Source organism: Talaromyces amestolkiae (genome assembly GCF_001896365.1).
Source record: "Talaromyces amestolkiae strain CIB chromosome Unknown scaffold25.1, whole genome shotgun sequence".
Lineage (NCBI taxonomy): Eukaryota > Fungi > Ascomycota > Eurotiomycetes > Eurotiales > Trichocomaceae > Talaromyces > Talaromyces amestolkiae.
The window spans coordinates 390,985-411,339 of NW_024468061.1; the positions used below are offsets into that span (position 1 = coordinate 390,985).

The 20,355-nt window shown below is 47.2% G+C and overlaps 7 protein-coding genes across 7 annotated transcripts; 3 read left to right on the top strand and 4 right to left on the bottom strand.

Moving 5' to 3' along the window:
- Window positions 1-3,350: 3,350 nt before the first annotated feature.
- On the bottom strand, window positions 3,351-4,348 carry BHQ10_009617 (uncharacterized protein; the record flags this gene model as incomplete). Its single annotated transcript, XM_040882552.1, has 2 exons — window positions 3,351-3,875; window positions 3,932-4,348. The coding sequence occupies 2 exons, from the start codon at window positions 4,346-4,348 to the stop codon at window positions 3,351-3,353; spliced, it is 942 nt and encodes a 313-aa protein (XP_040738119.1).
- Window positions 4,349-5,289: 941 nt separating this feature from the next.
- On the bottom strand, window positions 5,290-5,565 carry BHQ10_009618 (uncharacterized protein; the record flags this gene model as incomplete). The annotated part of the gene is made up of 1 exon (XM_040882553.1): window positions 5,290-5,565. One exon carries the CDS (start codon window positions 5,563-5,565, stop codon window positions 5,290-5,292), a length of 276 nt encoding a protein of 91 aa, XP_040738120.1.
- A 236-nt stretch (window positions 5,566-5,801) lies between these two features.
- On the bottom strand, window positions 5,802-10,124 carry BHQ10_009619 (uncharacterized protein; the record flags this gene model as incomplete). The annotated part of the gene is made up of 8 exons (XM_040882554.1): window positions 5,802-5,934; window positions 5,984-7,187; window positions 7,238-7,423; window positions 7,469-8,907; window positions 8,959-9,057; window positions 9,110-9,356; window positions 9,409-10,017; window positions 10,067-10,124. The coding sequence occupies 8 exons, from the start codon at window positions 10,122-10,124 to the stop codon at window positions 5,802-5,804; spliced, it is 3,975 nt and encodes a 1,324-aa protein (XP_040738121.1).
- A 966-nt stretch (window positions 10,125-11,090) lies between these two features.
- Window positions 11,091-12,673, top strand: BHQ10_009620 (uncharacterized protein; the record flags this gene model as incomplete). The annotated part of the gene is made up of 2 exons (XM_040882556.1): window positions 11,091-11,687; window positions 11,735-12,673. 2 exons carry the CDS (start codon window positions 11,091-11,093, stop codon window positions 12,671-12,673), a joined length of 1,536 nt encoding a protein of 511 aa, XP_040738122.1.
- Window positions 12,674-13,584: 911 nt separating this feature from the next.
- Window positions 13,585-14,886, top strand: BHQ10_009621 (uncharacterized protein; the record flags this gene model as incomplete). Its single annotated transcript, XM_040882557.1, has 1 exon — window positions 13,585-14,886. One exon carries the CDS (start codon window positions 13,585-13,587, stop codon window positions 14,884-14,886), a length of 1,302 nt encoding a protein of 433 aa, XP_040738123.1.
- A 442-nt stretch (window positions 14,887-15,328) lies between these two features.
- On the top strand, window positions 15,329-17,394 carry BHQ10_009622 (uncharacterized protein; the record flags this gene model as incomplete). The annotated part of the gene is made up of 3 exons (XM_040882558.1): window positions 15,329-15,422; window positions 15,484-17,123; window positions 17,179-17,394. The coding sequence occupies 3 exons, from the start codon at window positions 15,329-15,331 to the stop codon at window positions 17,392-17,394; spliced, it is 1,950 nt and encodes a 649-aa protein (XP_040738124.1).
- A 138-nt stretch (window positions 17,395-17,532) lies between these two features.
- Window positions 17,533-20,266, bottom strand: BHQ10_009623 (uncharacterized protein; the record flags this gene model as incomplete). Its single annotated transcript, XM_040882559.1, has 7 exons — window positions 17,533-18,105; window positions 18,160-18,384; window positions 18,449-18,860; window positions 18,908-19,311; window positions 19,368-19,470; window positions 19,524-19,862; window positions 19,914-20,266. 7 exons carry the CDS (start codon window positions 20,264-20,266, stop codon window positions 17,533-17,535), a joined length of 2,409 nt encoding a protein of 802 aa, XP_040738125.1.
- Between the last annotated feature and the right edge of the window lie 89 nt (window positions 20,267-20,355).

Sequence of the window (20,355 nt, forward strand, 5' to 3'; positions counted from 1 at the left end):
GGTCAAGCGAGCTCTGTAGTCATTTTGATTTCGGCTTCTAGCAAGGCGAGGTTATGTGCTTAGTCTTTCAGTATGGAGACATCAGTCTCGTTTTCAGCTCTAGGAGTCGGAGGCGTAATAGGGTGGAATAGTTGTCTAATTCGATGATCGATTGCTACTCCGCGGCAGATGGTTGTGGGTTGCATTTGCGAATCTACTGACAAACAAGAAATTGTTCTTGAATGTAAAGACTCGAGAAGAATATGAGGGCATGATGAATACACGTTAAGACATCCTTTTATGACATATGTGATGAGGAAGCGCTTATTGGGAAATTAAGGGGGAACGTGTAATGTTGATAATCAATATTGATCACCTTGTTGAACTCAACTTATAGCACATATTTAGGCGGTCTGAATCAGGTGCTTATATCCAAGGTTGGCTGTAATTAGAATTCTGTGAAATGGGGCATAGTATTTCAAGAACTATTACAGGTCTACTCTACTAGTATATAATCAACAGACACATCCCGTGCAAACATGGCGTTGTCAGGACCCTTATAGTTGACATAATTTGTGGGCGAAAGAGGCTGCACATTCACACAGCAACTACCTCCAGATTGTATGTTTCCTCCCTCTATAATATAGGTGCCCAAGTTGTATGTCTTCCAGTCGTATTCGTCAGTGGAATAATCGACTTGGAACGGAATATTTCCCCCTGATTGGTTGTGAAAAATGTCAGAAAAGTCCAAATAGCCCCATTCGTGCCACTTGCCACTGAACCACTGGGCAATGTGTAGCCGTTGATCATATCGCCGGAAGGATAGATGGAGATTAATATCATAGCCGTTGTCGGCGTAAAAATTGAAATTTGTGTTGTCGTCCTTGCCGACACTCTCGTGCATCCTACTCAGGTCTAAATGAAACCAGCAGTCGCGCCCCTCCGTTTCTAGTGGGTCGGGAAAGTACTGGCCGTAGTGATTGAGAGTGAGTGTATACTTGGAATCATGGCTTTGGTCTGCGTTGTCAGCCTGGTAACCAAGCGCAGTGGTGGCATGGAATGCATTGGCCCTTTTCAACGCACTGATCTCTTATTAGCGACTATTTATCATCAAGATTTACAGCCCGCAAGATTGGAATACATCAGAGCATGTTTTTCTTTCTGTTCATCGAGGGTCCTGCGCCATGGAATTTTCTGCACCGACTCCGAGGGAATATATGGCGGTGGTTCCACGATGCGGACAGGTTCGCTACCGGTAGTAGCCATTTTTTGAGAGCGGATCGAACACTTCTTGTGAGATGATATTCTTGAAGCCGACCACAATCGTGGTGAATGGAATTTTCCTGTAAAAAGATAGAAGAAGAGGGTGCCAGTCTACATATATAGTCTTACTTGTCTTGGGGCAACTGTATTGTGGATCACCTCGCTGCAACCTTCGACTTCCAATTAAGTAATATTTTCCGAGCCGCGTATGATGTACGGAGAGTGAAAGTACGGCTTATGAATTCTCTGTCTTTGCGTTGTTCCTCGAGTGGCCCCTAATTATGTTGAACTGTAGGGTCTTAAACTTCTGCTGCCTGATTGTATCGCGCTCTCATGACGGGTCGGATTTGAACTGCCATATCTTAGGAACCCAGGACTGCCTTTCTTAGGCCGCTGAGGTAGGTAATCCGGACATATTTGGGCGTACAACTGTACCCTCTACTAACAGCATAACTTTAATTATGGCCTTCAGGCAGATTTTGGAGGCCGGAGATTATTCGACGAGAAACAAACTAGAAAGCGTTGAGAGGCTAGTTCGTCTGATTTGAAGCGCGACACGCTGAGCTGCACAATCATGTTCGTGACGAGACTGAGGTGCTCCAAGCTTCGTAGTGCAAGCATATGCACTCCCAATCTATTAGAAGTAACACTAGTGCGAACTTGGTGAGCCGTCAATAAACGGACATAATTAAATCTAATGTGAAGGACGCTCGAAGATACCCTGACGTCTCGTAGCGATCGACCCCAATTTTTCTGATTCCGCGGTCAGAATAAATGTCCATAGAAACTGCCTGTCTATCGAATAGTCTGTCCACACATTTTCCATTCATAGAATGCTTTCATTTTATCGAAATAGTCCGTCCTGTCAATAGACCATTTTTATGGGCAGACACCTTCTCTTTATTCAGAGCGATGCTGTGTCGGTTCTCCTGAAATTTTATTGGTGGCCAAGCAATTGAGTTGAGGTGTATACAGCCTTGGTGCCCAACTCATGGAGGCATAACTTAATTACTCCGCATACCCTCCGTACAGCGAATAATTTTTCGTGGAGAGGTCATGCTAATCCAAATTAACGAATAAAAGATTCAACCGAATAGACTATGTGGCTGACTGAACGCCAAAGAGTCTCCAACAGTTCTAGATTGAGCCTTTAATCAACCCACAGTGCCGTGGCTGGCTGAGATATACGACGTGGATAGCTAAGCTGATTAAGTACTTCAAATAGTTAAGTATCAAATCATCTACGATACCGACCAAGCCATGGCCTCAATTGCATCTCAATCTTGAATTCCTTCAGTTTCATTTGTCCGCAGAGTTTTCCGTGGTTGAAGACACCCATCCACCCCGAACAAATCAGAGGGCAATGGGTTATGAAAACCACCCGACGACTGCCTACTTGACTTAGGCTAGAAATCGAAGCTAGACTTGTTCTCAAGTGGTTATGGTATCCCCTACCCTTTGAGATCGCGAGACGCCCTACGAAATTTTAACGAAAAGATTTTCGAGGACAGCACGCGAAATACCTGACGACTAAATGGAAATACTCATGAGATGGCGCTGGGCGGCGAGGAGGAATGCAGCTGGTGGCGCAGCAGGCTCAACAGGTCGTTCAGGAGCTCCATGGAATCGTCTGCATCGGTACCTCGAAGCTATGGGCAACTCTGATCAGGCCTCTTGCAAGCGAGGTACATAATCTGGCGTGTCTAATACAGGGGGGCTGTGGGGCACACGCTAGGTAGACAAATGCTTACTTTTCGCAAATCGTTAAGCGCTGCGCTTAATTTACCCTGAGGCACCCTGTGCTCTAGAGCAACTCATATTCTAAGGTTAATTTACTCTCAGGCATCCTATGCTTTAGAGTAACTTGTGCTCTAAGATTAATTTACTCTAAAACACTCTATACTCTAGCAAAATTTATGTTGCCACTAATGCGAGAAGACCGCGTTGACTGGCAACCCTGATGTACTATTTATATGAGTACCAACCAAGAACACACCATAAATACTACCAATCGCCATTGATTATCACACTTAACTATATCTGTATAGAATATACTTTCTGGAACGAACAGCCTATCCACAAATCTGACCTGATTAGGGTTCCAACGGTCACGCGTCAGTAGCACCCTGAATAGCCCTAATGGCCTCAACAACACTCTCCGGCAACGGACCCTGCTTGATATCCTTCACATTCTGCTGAAGCTGCTCGATCTTACTCGCTCCCAGAATGATTCCATCCTTTTCACCCAACTCCGAATGATACGCAAGCCACCTCAAAGCTGCACCCGTCGGACTGATCCCCAAAGGCTCAATGATCCGCTTCAGTTCATTGACCGTTTTATGGAAATCAGGTCTGTCATATACACCCCTGTGTCTTTGCCCCAGTGGGCTGCCGAATCGCGTCCCCTCTGCGTTGCCGGCGGTGAATTTACCGGTTAGAAAGCCGCCTCCCAGCGGAGAAAAGGCGACAAAGCGGATGTCGTGTTTGCGTAAGAGTGGGAAGAGACTATCCTCAGCGTCGCGGCGGACGAGGTTGTATTCACCCTGGTAAATGGATGGTTTGACATAGTTGCGCTCTTCGCAGATTGAGAGGAACTTTTCCAGCATAGCCGGGGGGAAGTTGGATACTCCAATCTTCCAACAGTCAGCACATAAATTCGCGACACGCTTTCTATAAGGCTTTCACTTACTTTCTCGCAATAACCCTTCTCGAACTGCTCATTAAAAGCCTCCGCCTGCTCCTCCAACGGCGTCGTAGTATCGGGGGCATGAGCATACAAAATTCCAATCTTGTCGACACCCAGCGTCTTCAAACTATTCGCAACACTTGCGCGAATGTCGTCTTTTGAGAGAGAACCATCTCCACTGGTGCCGGCGATTAATACTTTGGTGCTGATACTGAAGCCGTTGCTGCCAGCGTTTGTTATGCCGAGGAGTCGTTCAGATGCGCCAATGTTGTCAGGTGGATAGCGTGCGGCGGTGTCGAGCTCGGTGATGCCTAGCGAATGAACTTCACTAAGCATTTTGGAGACATTTTCTGCTTGGGTGAAAGAGGGGATTGTCGGGGTGCCGAAGATGGCTGTACCGTAGAAGAGTGTTGGTGGCATTTCGACTCTTTGATTCTGTGTCTACTTTGTGATACTACGTGGATATGTGCGAAGTCAAGTTGGCATAAGAATATCTAGTCGTTCATAAATTATATATTGGTTTAGTGCTTACAATGGGTCGATTAGTAATTAATCTTTTTTTAGATCTTACCGCGTATTACCGCGTATACTGAAGCCCAAGCTGAACTGCCCGCTCTTCCCTTCCTCAATACCGATTCATTCATGTTACATATTTTACATGTTCGTTCCAGTTTAATCTCACTAATTTGGTAGAACTAGCAGCCCTAGCGTCAAGTTGTTGGAAATGATGAATTCTGTGATGATGTATGATATCTAGAGGTTTTTTTATATAATATGGTCTCCACAGGTATACTACAAAATTCTTGTAAGCCCTATCTATGGAAATGACATATACATGCATGTGCAGTGTGAAACAGTGCGTTTCCATCAATCGACCATGCAACTTTCAAGAATCTTGAAATCGATGTTAAGGAAATATTTCCAGTATACATTTCAAGAAAAAGAAAAACATTTCGTGCGACATTGATCCAATGAACCAACGATTTAGACTTTCTAGATTGGCCGGCGCTTGAAATTCGTCCGGATACGCGGCGTAACTGTTCATTCTTTTCCGGAGGGTTCAGCTAGAATTTACTCCGTACTGTTGTATAATATTCGTGGACATACATCTCATATCTATGTTACCTACGACTAACTCTTAGACATAGGCTATCTTTTGTACCGTTAGCTACTGATTGGGGACTTATACATGCACAACTTGCTGGGAGTCGAAGGGTCCGAGAAGTAATTGATACAGATGGATTCGTAGATTCGTTCAAATAAGCAAAGATGGTCCTAATATATACACACTCGAAAAATATCCTCCATCTCCTCCCCAATCAACCTTATCACGTCGTCAACTTATGGTAAGATCGAGAAAATTATGAAGACTTCCACTGCCCCGCGTTCTCAACGCCCTTGGCCACACTATCCGCGCCATTCTCAAGGCCCGTGCCCAAGTTCCCGATTGCGTCGCCCACAGGTCTCCCCGCGCTGCCCGTCGCGCTGGTGATTGTGTCGCCGATTCCGCGCGTGGCGGCGCCCGTGACGTTGCCGGCTGTGCGCGACAGGCCGCCGACTGTGTTGCCGAGTGTTGAAGTGACGAATTTGGCGGCACCGGTTGCGCCGGTGTCTGAGGTGGAGGATGAGAGCGGCATTTTGTTTTTTGAGACTTTAAAGGATTTTTATTTGTTTGAGTGTTTGTGTGGAGATTGTGATTGTGCTTGATAAGTGTTGAGGGAAGTGTTCTGGGGGATTTTATAGATAATTGTTGATATGACGTCAGATGACATCGAGAGGCTAGGGGTCGAGCTAGGGTTACGTCGTGGCGTACTTAATTCGATTGATATACATGCACTAATTCATTTCTCATCCTATCATTCATGGCAATTATCTACTGCGCTGCCTCCGCCATCGCTGTGAATGTGTGTACACTGCCCCGTGGCTCAAAGACGTTCTTTCGTGCAGTGTTGCCAGGAACAGCTTCTAAGGCATCACTGGGAGAGCCCCAGGCACCACCTCCGGGTCTATATAAAGGTTAGCATCATTCCTTTCAGACGAGATAAGAAGACATACGAGTTGATAATAATGCGTTCGCCCGGCTGTACATTCAGCTCCATCTTTCCTCCAATGTTGATCGTGCGTTCGGAGCCATCGTGTTCTTTCCTCACATACAGGTTCAAACCGGCCTGTCCAGATTCGCCMCCTGCCATACCGTACGGGCGATAGACTCGTCGTTCGCTTAGCATCGATACTGACAAGGGAATTCTGAACTCTAATTCTCGTACTGAGCCGTCGCCTCCATTGTACTGTCCTCGTCCCCCGGAGCCCTTGCGGATAGAAAATTGGCGAAGAATGACTGGGTAGCGCAATTCGTAGACTTCAGCATCGGTAATACGTGTGTTGGTCATATGGCAATGCACTGCAGATGTACCGTTCCAGCCAGGTCCGGCTCCTGAACCACCGCAGATTGTCTCTCCAACCCCGAAACCAGGAACAACATTCCCATTTTTATCCATACCGCCCATGCCAAAAGATATGATGTTACAGCATCCCTGAGATGCAGCACATGCACTAAATGCACCCAATACTACATCTGTGATACGCTGAGAGGTGATTGGGTTACCTGCGCACACAGCTGCATTTCCAGAAGGATTGAGGAGTGTTCCGCTTGGGATGATCACGTTGCAAGGCGCGAGACAACCTTGATTAAGAGGAATGTCGACATTTATCAGACACCTCAGCGAGTAGATGATTGCTGAATGAGCAATTGCCTTTGGCGCATTCAAGCAATTGAAGGTCTCCCTTCCAGTGCCGGTGAAGTCAAAGTCAGCCGAACCGGTTTCGGTATCTATCCGAATTTCCAGGCGAATCTCCGTTCCGTCATCCATGAAGTCGGAGAATCTCAAGGGCTTGTCGCCTGTTTGCTTGCCGACTTTCTTCAAATACTCACGCACAGCAACCTCGGCATTGTCCTTGATACCGTCCATGTAAAAGTGTACGACTTGCAGCGAGTTTTCTTCAACCAAGCCACGAAGAAGGTTTGCTCCCTTTTGGTTGGCAGCAATAGCAGCTTTCAAGTCGGACACGTTGTCGTTCCAGGTACGTGTACCACTACATCCTGGGAATGAAGCAGGCTCGTCATACAAGAACTTTCGCACAATATCCTCATTGAAACGATCCTCGGAAACAATCTTGAATCCCATTGTCATGGCGCCTTCTTCGTAGAGAAGTCGACTGTTAGAAGGCATAGAGCCTGGCTGGATACCTCCAATTTCGGCTACTCGGTGTCAGTAAACGGCCCATCGTGCGAGTGAATGTAGAACTTACCATGATGGCCTCTTGAAGCTACATAGAAAATGATCTGCTTTCCTTCGGCATCCCATACAGGGGTGATGATCGTGATATCTGGCAAGTGAGTTCCTCCTGCCAAAGGATGATTGGTGCAGATGTGATCTCCAGGTCGTAGTTGGCCAGCGTATTGCTCGTGTTGATACCGAACCGCATATTCCATACCTATTTTATCAGCAGGTGCGAATGTGAGTGTCAAAGAGAACTTACTGCCAAGATGCACTGGGACATTGGGAGCATTTGCCACCAGCTTCCCGTCTGGAGAGAAAACAGCACACGAAAAATCAAGTCGTTCCTTGATATTAGTCGAAACCGAAGTCTTCTGAAACATGCGACTCATCTGATCAGCCACCGACATAAATCGGTAGCCAAATACCGACAGGCGAATCGGATCGACGACCAATGTTGACTCTTCGCCAAGAGCACGCTTCTTCTGTGGCGAAACGTCTAGAATGACGTGTCGTGATAAAATGGTGGCATTGGCATGTGGTTCTACTACAATGGTTTGTGTCTTGTCAATAATCATTGCTGGACCATTGATATGGCTTCCGGGCTGTAGGTTTCCCAAGAAGAAGACTGGAGTCGTGACATGTCCGACTCCTGCGAAGTAGACTTTTGTGCTGTCGTCTTGCTTTTCGCTTCCGATAGACAAGGCTTTTGTTGCCTTTAACTCAGCTTGAGGTGCCTCCTGCGGAACGGACAAAGATTTGCCGACACCACGAACGCGGACATCCTCAACAACAATGGAACGTCCTGGGAATGTGAATGAAAATTCTCGCTTATGCTCTCGGATGAAAGCTTCGGCAAAGTCTCCATCTTCAGGATCCAGGATCATCAATAGGTTGTCAGTGCCTTGATATCGTAGATTCAAATAGACTTCATGATGAATTTGTTCAGTTGGTATGCCGTCAGCTTCGAGCTCCTTTTGAACCTTAGTCTTGAGGACATCAATGCGGTCACGCATGACCTTCAATGATTGTTCGTCAAGGAAGCCAGAGGCCGGTTCCTGCGCTTCGTGAACGACATCGGCTAGGGCCATCCCATATGCAGAAAGAATTGACGAGTATCGGTGAATGATGACGGTTTGAATCGATAAGGATGTGGCAATAGCACAAGCGTGTTGTCCACCAGCACCGCCAAAGCATGCAAGGTTATGTGCTGAAGTCTCATAGCCTCGTGCCTCTGTCAATGCTCGGATTGGCTTGGCCATTGATTCGTTGGCAACCTCGATAAAACCAAGAGCAATTTCTTCTGGCGATTTTGCTTGGCCAGTTTCCTCCTGTATTTGACGTGCAAGTTCCGTGAACTTCTGTCGGGTAATCTCCACATCGAGTGCTTCATTCTCATTGGGTCCGAAGATTTTTGGAAAGTATTCTGGAAGCAATCTACCAAGGAACAGATTGGCATCCGTCACGGTTAATGGACCGCCTTTTCGGTAGCATGCAGGTCCGGGATGCGCCCCAGCCGAGTCAGGGCCAACGACGAAGAGACCGTGTCTCCAGAAGAGAATACTACCTCCTCCAGCGGCCACAGTATTTATATCAAGCTGAGGAGCCATAATTGTCACGCCTGCAGTGGTGTTTTCGAAAGTGTGCTCAAACTTTCCGTCATATCGAGAGACGTCAGTACTAGTTCCTCCCATATCAAAACTTAAAACCTGATTAGTATATATAAAGCAGAATTATGTATATGTAACTTACCCAATGACTGGTTTAGGGTCTGCAGGATCAAATGAAGTTCGTGCGTGTCCGACGACACCGCCAGCAGGACCAGATAGAATGGCTCGTAGGCCCGAGAATCTGCACCATGTAAGCATTTTTCAATGGAAATTTCAGAAAGTCATGGACTCACTTTTCGAAATTCACCAAACCGCCATCACTCTGCATGAACTCGCATCGTGTGTCCTCTGACCGCAATCCGTCTTTGAATCCCGAGCGGAATCCATCAATGTATCGTCGAATGACGGGCGTTAGGTAGGCATCGGCAGTTGCAGACGCACCACGAGATGTCATTTTAATCATAGGAAGTAGCTGGCTAGATAGCGATATGCTCGGGAAGCCGACCTCCTTGGCAATGCGCTCAATAGCCAGTTCGTGTTCTTTGTATGTTAGAATTAAGTGCACTCTATGCGCTTGATGAGGTGAAATTACCTTGAAATGTGTATGAATGTACTAAGACAACAGCAATTGAGCGATATCCTTTCTCATACAAACTCTGGAGATCCTTCCGGACCTTGTCCTCATCCAAATTTTCCAAAACCCGTACGACTTCACCACTAACACCACGCGTTAACTGTGGGTCTGATTCTAATGAAGTAGCCAGAGCCTGTTTGTCTGGTGTAGGATTTTGCTGGTAGTCTTCAATGGTCACTCGTTCGTCAACTTCGACGACATCCTCATATAAAACATCCGGTCTGCGGATGTTGAGATCAAATAAATGAGGTCGCGACTGATTGCCAATTTGCAAAGCATCTTTGAAACCCTTCGTAATCAAAAGCGCTACTCGGTCACCTTTACGTTCCAGGAGTGCGTTGGTGGCTACAGTCGTACCCATTCGGATACTGACACTAGAAAAGTCGCCTGTGCTCAATTTTTCGCTTCTGGGAAATGACCTTCCAGTGGCCTGTTCCAAGATGCGGCGAATACCCTCGATGGGGGCATCCGCATAATTGGAAGGGTCTTGTGAGAGCAGCTTGACGACAATGTCATCTTCCCGGCCTTCGACAATGCCCAAACAATCTGTAAAGGTACCGCCTCGGTCTGAATAGCGTTAGTTGAGTTCAACAGACAGATTGCAGAAGAACATTACCTATAGCTATTTTAATATTCAGGCCATCGACATTGGCCTCTAGACGATGAGGACCCATATTGCGTAGAGAGTATTTTCGAATTATTACTCTTGTCAGTCTTCAATCGTCGAATTGCGGGAAAGAGCCTCTATTTCATATGCTGGTTCACAATGATATACCCCTCAGTTACCACCCTCATATATGCCACTATTCGGTCGAAATTATTTTCTCGACTGCTGACCTTGTCTTCGGTTCTTGTTGTCCGATAGTTAGTGCTCGAGGCAGGTCCAGACGAAAAAGAGCGAGTATCATTTCCTATCATTATCAAGGCTTGGCGACCCAATGAACGACATTCCCTCACGCGATCCCAAGATTGTATCCCCATCCCACGCAGCTCGATGAATGGTTCAATCAGGGTGGAGCAAAGCGGGACTGACATGTGCGATTACCTGCAGAGCATAAGCGGTTTCTGGTCGGAGGTGTTCCGAAGGTTTTCTTCGTCGCAAACATGATAGCTCGATATTTTGATTGGTGGTGTTTGATACTATTGGACGATGAATGAGGAGAAGAGTTGACCAAGAGAGCTAATCAGGTGATATTACTTTGGTGTAGGTTTGGAGGTGTTGGAAGCCACGCGAGAGGGAAGGGGCCGCCAAGGGGACAAGGAAGGAAGTTGCGACTCAGAGGACCCACTTTGATAGGAAGTTTCGCTCCGACCTTCCTGACGGCCATCACCACTCTTACTCACGCTGTTAACTCACCACTACACGATAAGATCGTTGTACAATGTATACGATGATGCTTGTGCTTTCGCGTCCTGATATCTCTCGCGTCGCCTGGGCTGGACGTTTGGTTGAGGTCTGTGCTACAACACTGACTCTTGGTATCTATCTTTGATTCGATACTATCTATCTCGATTGATTGAGCTTCCCCGGATTGCCTATATCTTCTCGTTCTGCCGCTGCCCGAAGGTCCAACTTACGAATGACTTCCCTATAACACAGATTCTTATATATCTCCTCTGTTGACGTGTAATCAGAAACTATGGAGAAAGCGCCAAACATGAACGACGTGTCAGCTCACGAGGCCGAAGCTGAAAAGCTGGGTGAGATGGTCGCGAACCACGAGGGCCGCGATGTGGATGTTGCCGCCAAATTCTTGCATGAGTTGGATCCAGCCGTGCTGGCCGAGCCCATCACGCCAGCCGAAGCGCGCAAGCTGCTGTGGAAGATTGATTGGATTATCATCCCTTTGATCATGGGCACTTGCGTGCTGGCAGCTGTCGATAAAGTAATTATCTCCAATGCCGCCATCTACGGGATGACGAAGGATGCGCATCTCGTCGGTAATCAGTATTCTTGGGTCGGCTCGATCTTTTACTTTGGATATCTCGTTGCCGAGTATCCTGCAGCCTTTCTCATTCAGCGGCTTCCTGTGGCCAAATTTTTGTCTGCGTGTTTGCTAGGATGGGCCATCATCTTGATGTGCACAGCCGCTACTCAGAATTTCGCAGGCCTGGCAACGGTGCGATTTTTCATGGGCATGCTAGAGTCTGTCGTGTTTCCGATCTGCAGTATCTTGACTGTTATGTGGTGGACTACGGAAGAGCAGCCTATTAGATTGGCCTTCTGGTTCAACCAGGTGAGTAACTTCTATAGCTGCAGAAAGCACGTACACTGACGAGAAAGCTTTCTTCTGTATTTTCCGGACTTGTCAGCTACGGCATCGGCCACACGCACACCAGTCTCCATCCATGGCGACTTTTGTTTCTTGTACTAGGAGCCTTTACAATCCTCTGGGCTGGTGTGATCTACCTCTTCCTCCCAGACTCACCCGTCAAATGCTGGTACATGACCGATCGCGAAAAGTACGTCTGCCTCGAGAGAGTCAAGGACAACAACACAGGTGTTGAAGACAAGAAAATCAAATGGTATCAAGTGCGTGAATGCTTGACAGATCCCAAAACCTGGCTGTTGGTGTTGTTTTCCCTGGCACAAAACATCCCTAATGGCGGCCTTGTTACGTTTGCATCCATCATTGTCTCGGGACTCGGATACTCCAGTCTTATTACCACCGTTCTCGGAATTCCAACTGGTGTGCTAGCCACCGTCTGGCAACTCTCTCTGTCATTCATCGCAGCCCGGTTCAAGAACTCTCGTTGTCTCGTTATTGCCCTGGCGAATCTGGTACCCATGACCTGCGCTATACTCATGTGGAAACTGCCTCGATCAAACAAACACGGGCTTCTCGCAGCATACTACGTTTTTTACACGTACTGGGGCCCTTACGTCTTATCAACATCCCTGCCCATGGCCAATACCAGCGGTCACTCTAAAAAACTAACTATGAACGCACTCTTTTTCCTCGCATACTGCGTTGGTAACATCATCGGGCCTCAGACATTCCGTTCTTCCGATGCGCCAGATTATTCTCATGGCTACGAGGGTCTGCTTGCTTGTCTGGTGGTCGCTATTGCCTCCATTTCTGCGTACGGCATGATGTGCCATTTGGAGAACAAGAGGCGCGATCGCGCGCAGGCTGCCGGGGATCATCATGTCGTTGAGGCGGCGAATGCGTTTTCGGACCTGACGGATAAGGAGAAGAAGGATTTCCGGTATACCTACTAGGCGATATCTATAAACGGATACTCTGTACCTAGTACTTGTTTTACATAGAGGGTAATTTGGATGTGTCAATGAATATATAATTTTAACTATGAATCCTTATATATTGAGAATCATTATACCTGGTTGCACTCTTTCAAAGAAATTCATAAAATATATAGCATCTCCCAAGATAAATTTCCGAAATGCAGGGAAAAAGTCGACCTCTCTCATGGATCATTTCGGGGGCATCCCCAAATTCCCACTTAGGTACATCCCTAGGTAGCTGCTAATTATTCTAGATTATTGTTACCAATGTCCTCAAAGCCTAACCATGAGACTCCACGTCAATTCACTCCCTTTTTTGCGTGTAATGTGTCGCATTGCAAGTCGATTTGCCCATGATTATTGATCTTGAGAAATTTGATTGGCCAACCCGCAAACATGGCCAAAGTGCCAGAGGAAGCTCGGAGCGACTCCGAGATCATGCCGCAGCTTTAATCTTCAAGCTAATCCATCCCACGCAGGACCCACTCTAAGAGATAAGCCATCGCCCGACATCAGCGCAATCCACAAATCAGTAAAGACGTATAGAGTGTCGTGTTGTGTCATGTAATAAACTTACGCTTCGATACTGACACGGTAGGTATCAGGAGCGGGTCTGCTAGCTCTACACTTTAACGGTGCAAACAGGAGAGAGGTATTAATGCAGTCACATCGTGGCGAGAATTTCGTGAATTGTGCTGAAGGGAGCTGGAAGCGAGATTCGTTGGTCCGGTCTTCTCATGATGCGATATCTTCAGCTGATTGCTGGAACATGACTCTTCTTGTTCGATGAATATAGAATATAGTCTTGCGAATGAAGGTGCTTGATAAGCATCTTTCTTGCTAAAACTCAAAGGATCACGATTGAACCATACCGAGATACACACATCATGACATTCTCCCCCAACAAAAGAATCCTCATCGTCGGTGCCGGCGCCTTCGGCACATCAACGGCCTACCACCTCTCCCAACGCGGTTACAACTCCATCCGCGTGCTCGACCGCCACGCAGTCCCATCCTGCGAAGCCGCCTCGACCGATATCAGCAAAGTGATTCGCAGCGACTACAATGAGCCTCTTTATTGCAAAATGGGGATCGAGTCGATTGAAGCGTGGCGTGACTGGGATATGTTTGAGGGACTGTATCATGTTCCGGGATGGATCCTGAGTGCCTGTAAGCTTTCGGTGCCGTTTGTGGAGGGATCGGTTGAGACGTCAAAGAAACTTGGTGTGGAAGGGTTGGAGATTCTGACGCCGGAGGAGATAAGGGATAAATTGCCGTTGGTCAAAGGGAAGTTGGATGGGTGGAATATTAATGTTTGGAATCCGACAGCCGGGTGGGCAAACTCTGGCGAGGCTGTGAGGAGGATGGCGCTCGCGGCGGAGAGGAACGGGGTTGAGTTTGTGAGTGGTGATAGGGGTTACGTGAGGAAATTGAAGTATGCGTCTGATGGGACTACGTGTACGGGTGTAGTTACGCAGGATGGCACGGTTTATGAGGCGGATCTTGTCATCTTGGCTGCTGGTGCTTGGATGCCGAGTTTGATTGATCTTCATGATCAATTAACAGCTAAGGGTCATTCTGTTGCGCACATTCAGCTTACCCCAGAAGAGACAAAAGAATATGCCTCCCTTCCAATCCTCGATAATCTTGAGTTGGGGTATTTCTTCCCTCCTCAAGAAGACGGCATTTTCAAAATGGCACATAGCCAATTCATTACAAACACTGCGATCGACCCGGTATCAGGGTTAACGACTTCCATCCCTCACACTTTTGTCCAGTCTCCCACAGACGATCTCCCCCTCGAAATCGAGGCAACTATGCGCCGCAATCTGCGACGAGTATTTCCCCAACTGGCCGATCGCCCGTTCTGTTATACCCGTCTTTGCTGGGATGCCGATACAGCCGACCGCCATTTTCTCGTAACGCCTCACCCTACTCAAAAGAATCTGTTTATTGCAACCGGTGGCTCAGCGCATGGATTTAAATTTCTACCAATCGTGGGGAAGTATATTGCAGACCATATTGAGGGCAAACTGGACGCGGACGTTGTGCATCACTGGCGCTGGAGGGCGGGCGAGACGATGAATACTAAGAATCTGGCGCATTTGGATCCGGAGTTGGAGTTGGCTGATTTGACGGGGTGGAAGGGGAGGAGGGAGCGTGAGGGAAGAGTGAAGGCAAAGCTGTAGTTTGTCTCTTTCCTTTTTCGAGTCAAACATATACACAGTCGATAGACCGATTAGTTTACGATGAATCTATTCAATATAACATAAACAATCAATTTTCTCAGCATGTTGGAAATTCTGGAACATCGTTCGAACATTCGGAGAAATGCCGAATGCCTTTAGTCGGTGATTGGCTGAAATCTTGATAATTAAGGTTGACGCTAGTATGGAGTGGCACTTCCCCCGCGTTTTCATCCATTAGTTCAGCCAATCATGCAATGTTTTTCCTCAATAAACAAGCCAATAGATCGCTATTAACTTATCAAAGCCCCGTTTATACCAGCCAATTAAAGCACATCTCATAGATAACCATCAATCCGCCGGCCCAGTCGGTTGCGGGCAACATTCGCTACAACATGACACTGCGTTTATGATACATGCTTTCTACATGCAGCAATAGCGTAATATGACCTCCGACAGAACCCACAATCCAGCAGCTCCGGTTTCCCGGACAAGGACAGGCTGCAGAACCTGTCGGTCCCGCAAGATCAAGTGTGATGGTGAGTTTTATTGCTCCTCTTTTCAACTGATATGAGCCCCGCCGGCTGACTCTATTATCAGAACGACGGCCTAAGTGCCAGAGATGCACAAAGGGTAACTTGGATTGCAGCTATGGCCTGCAATTGATCTGGCATGAAGAGTCCCTGTCGAAGGGTGTCTGTCATGGGCGAGCTGGTGTATGGTCCAAGAGTGGCCGGCGGAAGGGTAATACACAGCTTGAGGGTCAATTTTCTGGTCAACGGAAGGGACTAGTCACGACAAGACCGAGTAGCAGTCGCGGTGTGTTCCTAAATACTACCATGAACGATGTCAAGCTGTATTTTGAATATGCTGGTATGGCTGAAGAAGCGGACACAGACGATAAATACGATACTCATGACATGCTACCGAATGAGAATCGGCAACCCTCACTCTCACTGCCAGTCTTGAGTGCCACCACGCTGGGACACATGCGCACATTCGACTACGATTCGGCGCTTTTGTCGTACTATGAAGCCGTAGTCTGCAGCTCGAGCACATTACTAGACGACGCCAAGAACAATCCATATCGACACTTGATTCTGCCTATGGCCATGCAATCAGAGGGGTTGTATCATGCTACACTAGCCGTGTCAGCGCAGATTCTACGGATTGCTGAGCCGCGGTTTCAATTCGCTGCTCTTGATCATGGACATAGAGCTTTGCGTTGTTTGATCTCAAGCTTACAGCGCGGACAGTCCAGCCCTCAGCACACAAGCCAGAAGCAAATGTCACATGCAGAAATTGATGAAGTTCTTGGTCTCGCGCTGATGTTGTGCTGGTTCGAGATTACAGATGGTTGTCGACCGTCATGGGTGACGCATTTGAAGGGTATCCATACACTAATAAACCAGTATCAAGATGTTTTCATCAAGAGCAGCAGGAATTCGGACGTGAATCGTTTTTTCAGTCGGTATTTCTCATTTCATTTAGTTTTGGCACGGACAGCTTTCAGGGTTGAGGATGACATTACGTTTATGAGGACGGCTTCATCTACGAACACCGAAAGCACTTCTTCACAAGATTCTCCTTCGATCTCAAAACTCACGGATTTTCTGTCTCTGGCTATGCCACTCGAAGATCTGGATCAGATCGACTCATACATGGGCTTTAGCAACTCCCTTCTTCTCCTCATCAATGAGGTTGCGGATCTCGCATGGAGATACCATTCCAAGGAATCTGTCGAAGCCGACCTGCCATTCGTGCGAGAACATGTTCGACGATTACGGTCGTCTCTAGAGACATTACAACAAACACCGCCCCCGTTGGCTGAGAATGGCCGACTTGGCGATATGCCTTTTTATGCTTTTGCGACAGAGGAAGACGGGTTGCTTGAGCGGACTGTAGCTGAGTTCCAGGCTATTGCAGAGGCCAATCGAATAGGGGCGTTGCTGTTGTTGCACGAGGTGTGCGCTTCGAGGTTTCAGAGACCAGATCTTTTCAAGACTGCTACTGCGACAGAAATTGAGTCAAGTGAATCTGGTTCTGCATCAACAGAATATAAGACCCGTTACGTACGCGGAATTCTAGATCCCATGATCCAAAATATCAACCGCATCAGTCGCACGGCTGCACTACCCCTGTGGCCGCTGTTCATCGCTGGATGTTGCGTTACAACGGAAGAGGACCAAATTACAGTAATGAAGATATTCGAAGAAACAGAAAAACTAAAACGATACGGTGTATGTCCCCCTCTTACCCTTTTTATTGCGAATAATGCATCTAATTGTTGCGCAGAATATTACACCGGCCAGACAAGTTATTGAAATGATTTGGCGACAACGAGATCTAGGAGTGCAGGACGATAGGAAACGGCGGCATACTGCTGCTATGGCTAGCCAGGTGCACGAGGTAAATACAATGCCTTCTTCATTCTCTACGAAGGGAATGCAGTTCTTTGAATGGGAAAAAGCTATGATGATGATGGGTGGGTTGAAGTTGAGTTTGACATGAGTCGTACGGGAGAGCGAATCATAACATCAATTATACCTATTTGGATGATTCATAGGAAATTGCTAGGAACATCACGTCATAGAGACTATAAGCTTAGAATACCTCATAGTTTATTGAAATACCAGGGGTCTGTACACGTTATCGACCTCCACCAACTAGAGGAACGCCGTCGTCATCGTCAATTGCTTGTGACTGATACAATGGATTCTTCGTAATGGCATCAATCTCCTCCTGGACTTTCTTGGGCATGTCATCATCAAACCAACTTTGAATCGTCGTGACGGCCTTCTTTGCACTGTCGACAAAAGCTAGATCAATCAAAGATTCCCGATGGGCCTTCAACACCGTTGTGCACAATTGATCTTCAATCTTCCGGTCCTGTCGATGATACGGGGGCTCACCAACGTGCAGCAAATCATTGAAAGTGGATGAAAGGAGATCAGTTACGGTCAGAATTCGATCTTCTTGCTGCTTTGTTCCGTTGATCATGATTTTCAGGTCACCAATAATCATCTCTGCTTTGGCAATCTCACGATCGACTGAGAATCGAAGTTTACTGACGTTGTTCAATTTTGCCTGATGAGCCTGTAGGTCGACCACTATCTTCTCAGACTTGAGGTAAGTTGCTGCTGCCGCGTCAGCCAGGCTCTGAGGTTCTTCAAGGGCAGAAGTGCGTCTTCGAAGAAGATCCTTGTACCATGTCACACCGGCCTACTTAGTCAGTCCTGGACCAATTTCCAAACCTAGCGCAGTAGCTATACTTACTTGAATGGATGCATCAACATCGTGTTTTAGCTCTGCGTTCCCTAAGTCTCGAATCTTGACCAATAATGCGCCTTGTGCGCTTTGATATAGTTTCCAATCAGCAAACATCTTCTCAACCACCGTTGGTAGCTCAGACTTTATCTTGTCTAGCTCAGCTTTCTCCACAGTTGTTTCTTCATGGAATTTGGTTTTTAGGCCAGTTAGTTTTTCTTCGAGCGTGTGCACCTAAATATTGACAATGTTAGCTCACGCCTATCTATACAACATAATTAACACCGGAGAGATTAACCTTGTCGAGGACCGAGGTGTCCTGATCTGTTTCTTTCACGTCCTTGACTCCACCTTCGATGAGTTCTGTGGCGGAATTGATGATTGACGTGCGCGTCTCGTTGGTTTCATCATCTCCTTTATAATCCGGCCAGAAATCGAGAAGTTGATTCAGTCCATCAAGTCCGTTAGATATGGCTTCCAGTGCGTTATTAGTGCTCTTTTCGGCGGAAGCACCGATATCCGGTTCAAGAAGGTACAGTTCAGCCTGGATGTCTTTTATACTCTGTACCCAATCGGATATGTAGTCTTTCTCGCCTGTTGCGGGCGGATCAAGGAGGTCTACTCCATCGTGATTTTTGTCATCGAACATATGCTTGAGGTCATCCTCGGACATGTCCTCGGTAAGGGCCTTTTCAACCGAGGTGATGATCCTTATGAAATGTCAGTAAATTCGTGGAAAGGACAGTGGTTTCCATACCGGCCCCATCCGCCCATTGCGCCGTCGAATACCGCTTTGTCAATGTCACGAAGGTCTGCTGCTGCCAGAGTGGATTTTGTGTAAGGGGATACATATTTTTCTTCGTCATACGAACCCCCTTGAAGCTCAGTCGACATGTTCAATACCTCCTTGACCGTCGTCCCAGTGATGGCTGGAATCTCTTCCTTCAGAACCCTGTAGATGGCCACCGCCGCTACCTCGTCACTCATCTTAGGGTCTCGTATAATAGGGCCGGTAGCAGATTTGACGGTCGATCCAGCCTTGAAGGCAAGAGCAGCTGCATACCCAGTTCCTACCTTCCCAAAGATGATGCGATTTAGGACGGCGCCACAAGTCATCACAGCGGTATAGATGCATAGCGCGAAGGGTCTAGTTGTCTCATTCTTCCAAGTATGTTGTCAGCGATCGCTCAGACGAGGGAGAAATTCTTATTACGTACGGCTAATGATTCCTTTCCCGCAAGGCCAAATGCCACATTAGGTAACTCTTTTTGAAAGTCCGCGATTACTGTAGCGGGGAGATCACCATTCGAAACTTGGCTTCTAGAGAGACTGAAATGAGTACGCCATGTTGATATGATAAGCTGCGTACTTACGGCTCATCCATCGATAAGGTTCCCTTGGAATTACTGAGATATTTGCGCAGAGAGACGGATCCGCTTCTGCTACCAAACCCATGACTTCTATTTTCGAAAAGTAAGCAGCCCAACACTAGCTCGCTTCTGTCGTGAAGAAGGGGATAAACGCGTTCGACGCTGCCGTCGGAACTGGGTCGCACTCCACGCTCATCCATGACATCAAAGTAGTCACACTTTCCACCCATCAATAGCTCGGAAGTAGTCAGTTTGCCATTCGGGGATAGAAGTAGCCCTGTCAAGGACTTTCCGTCACTACTGGCGCCGAGCAACCCTGCCGTTGCCACTAGAGAGTTTGGCCTGTAATTGTTCAATATTGAAGCCGATCAATCTCACAGGAAAAGCACTTACCATTCCCATCTTTTCAATGTTCCAGCGTCATTGTCGAAGAGAATGTCAAGGTATATGGACGTATCCCACCCACCATCCTCCTCACGGACCTTTCCATGCAGCACAGATCCATCCTTGAGAACGAGGCTGCCTGGCACGAAATACGAAGTTAACAATTTGTTCTGGGCTGAGGCAGTGTTTTCTGACGTGGTGTCGAATCCTTTGCAACCCTGGCTGATCCCAAGGTAGTCGTCAAGGCAGATCTTGCTGAGTTTCCAGTCGTCTCCATCGTCGCATTCAGCATACAGATATATCTTGCCTTCTTTGGGGCCAGAATCAAGCCGTATGTATTGAGATGTAGTCGACAAACCCATTTTACTCTATGGCTAAGTTACTGCGTAGGTAAGGTTATTATTTAGGACCTCGAAATATCAGCACTTGAGGCGTTGTCACTATCATTTTA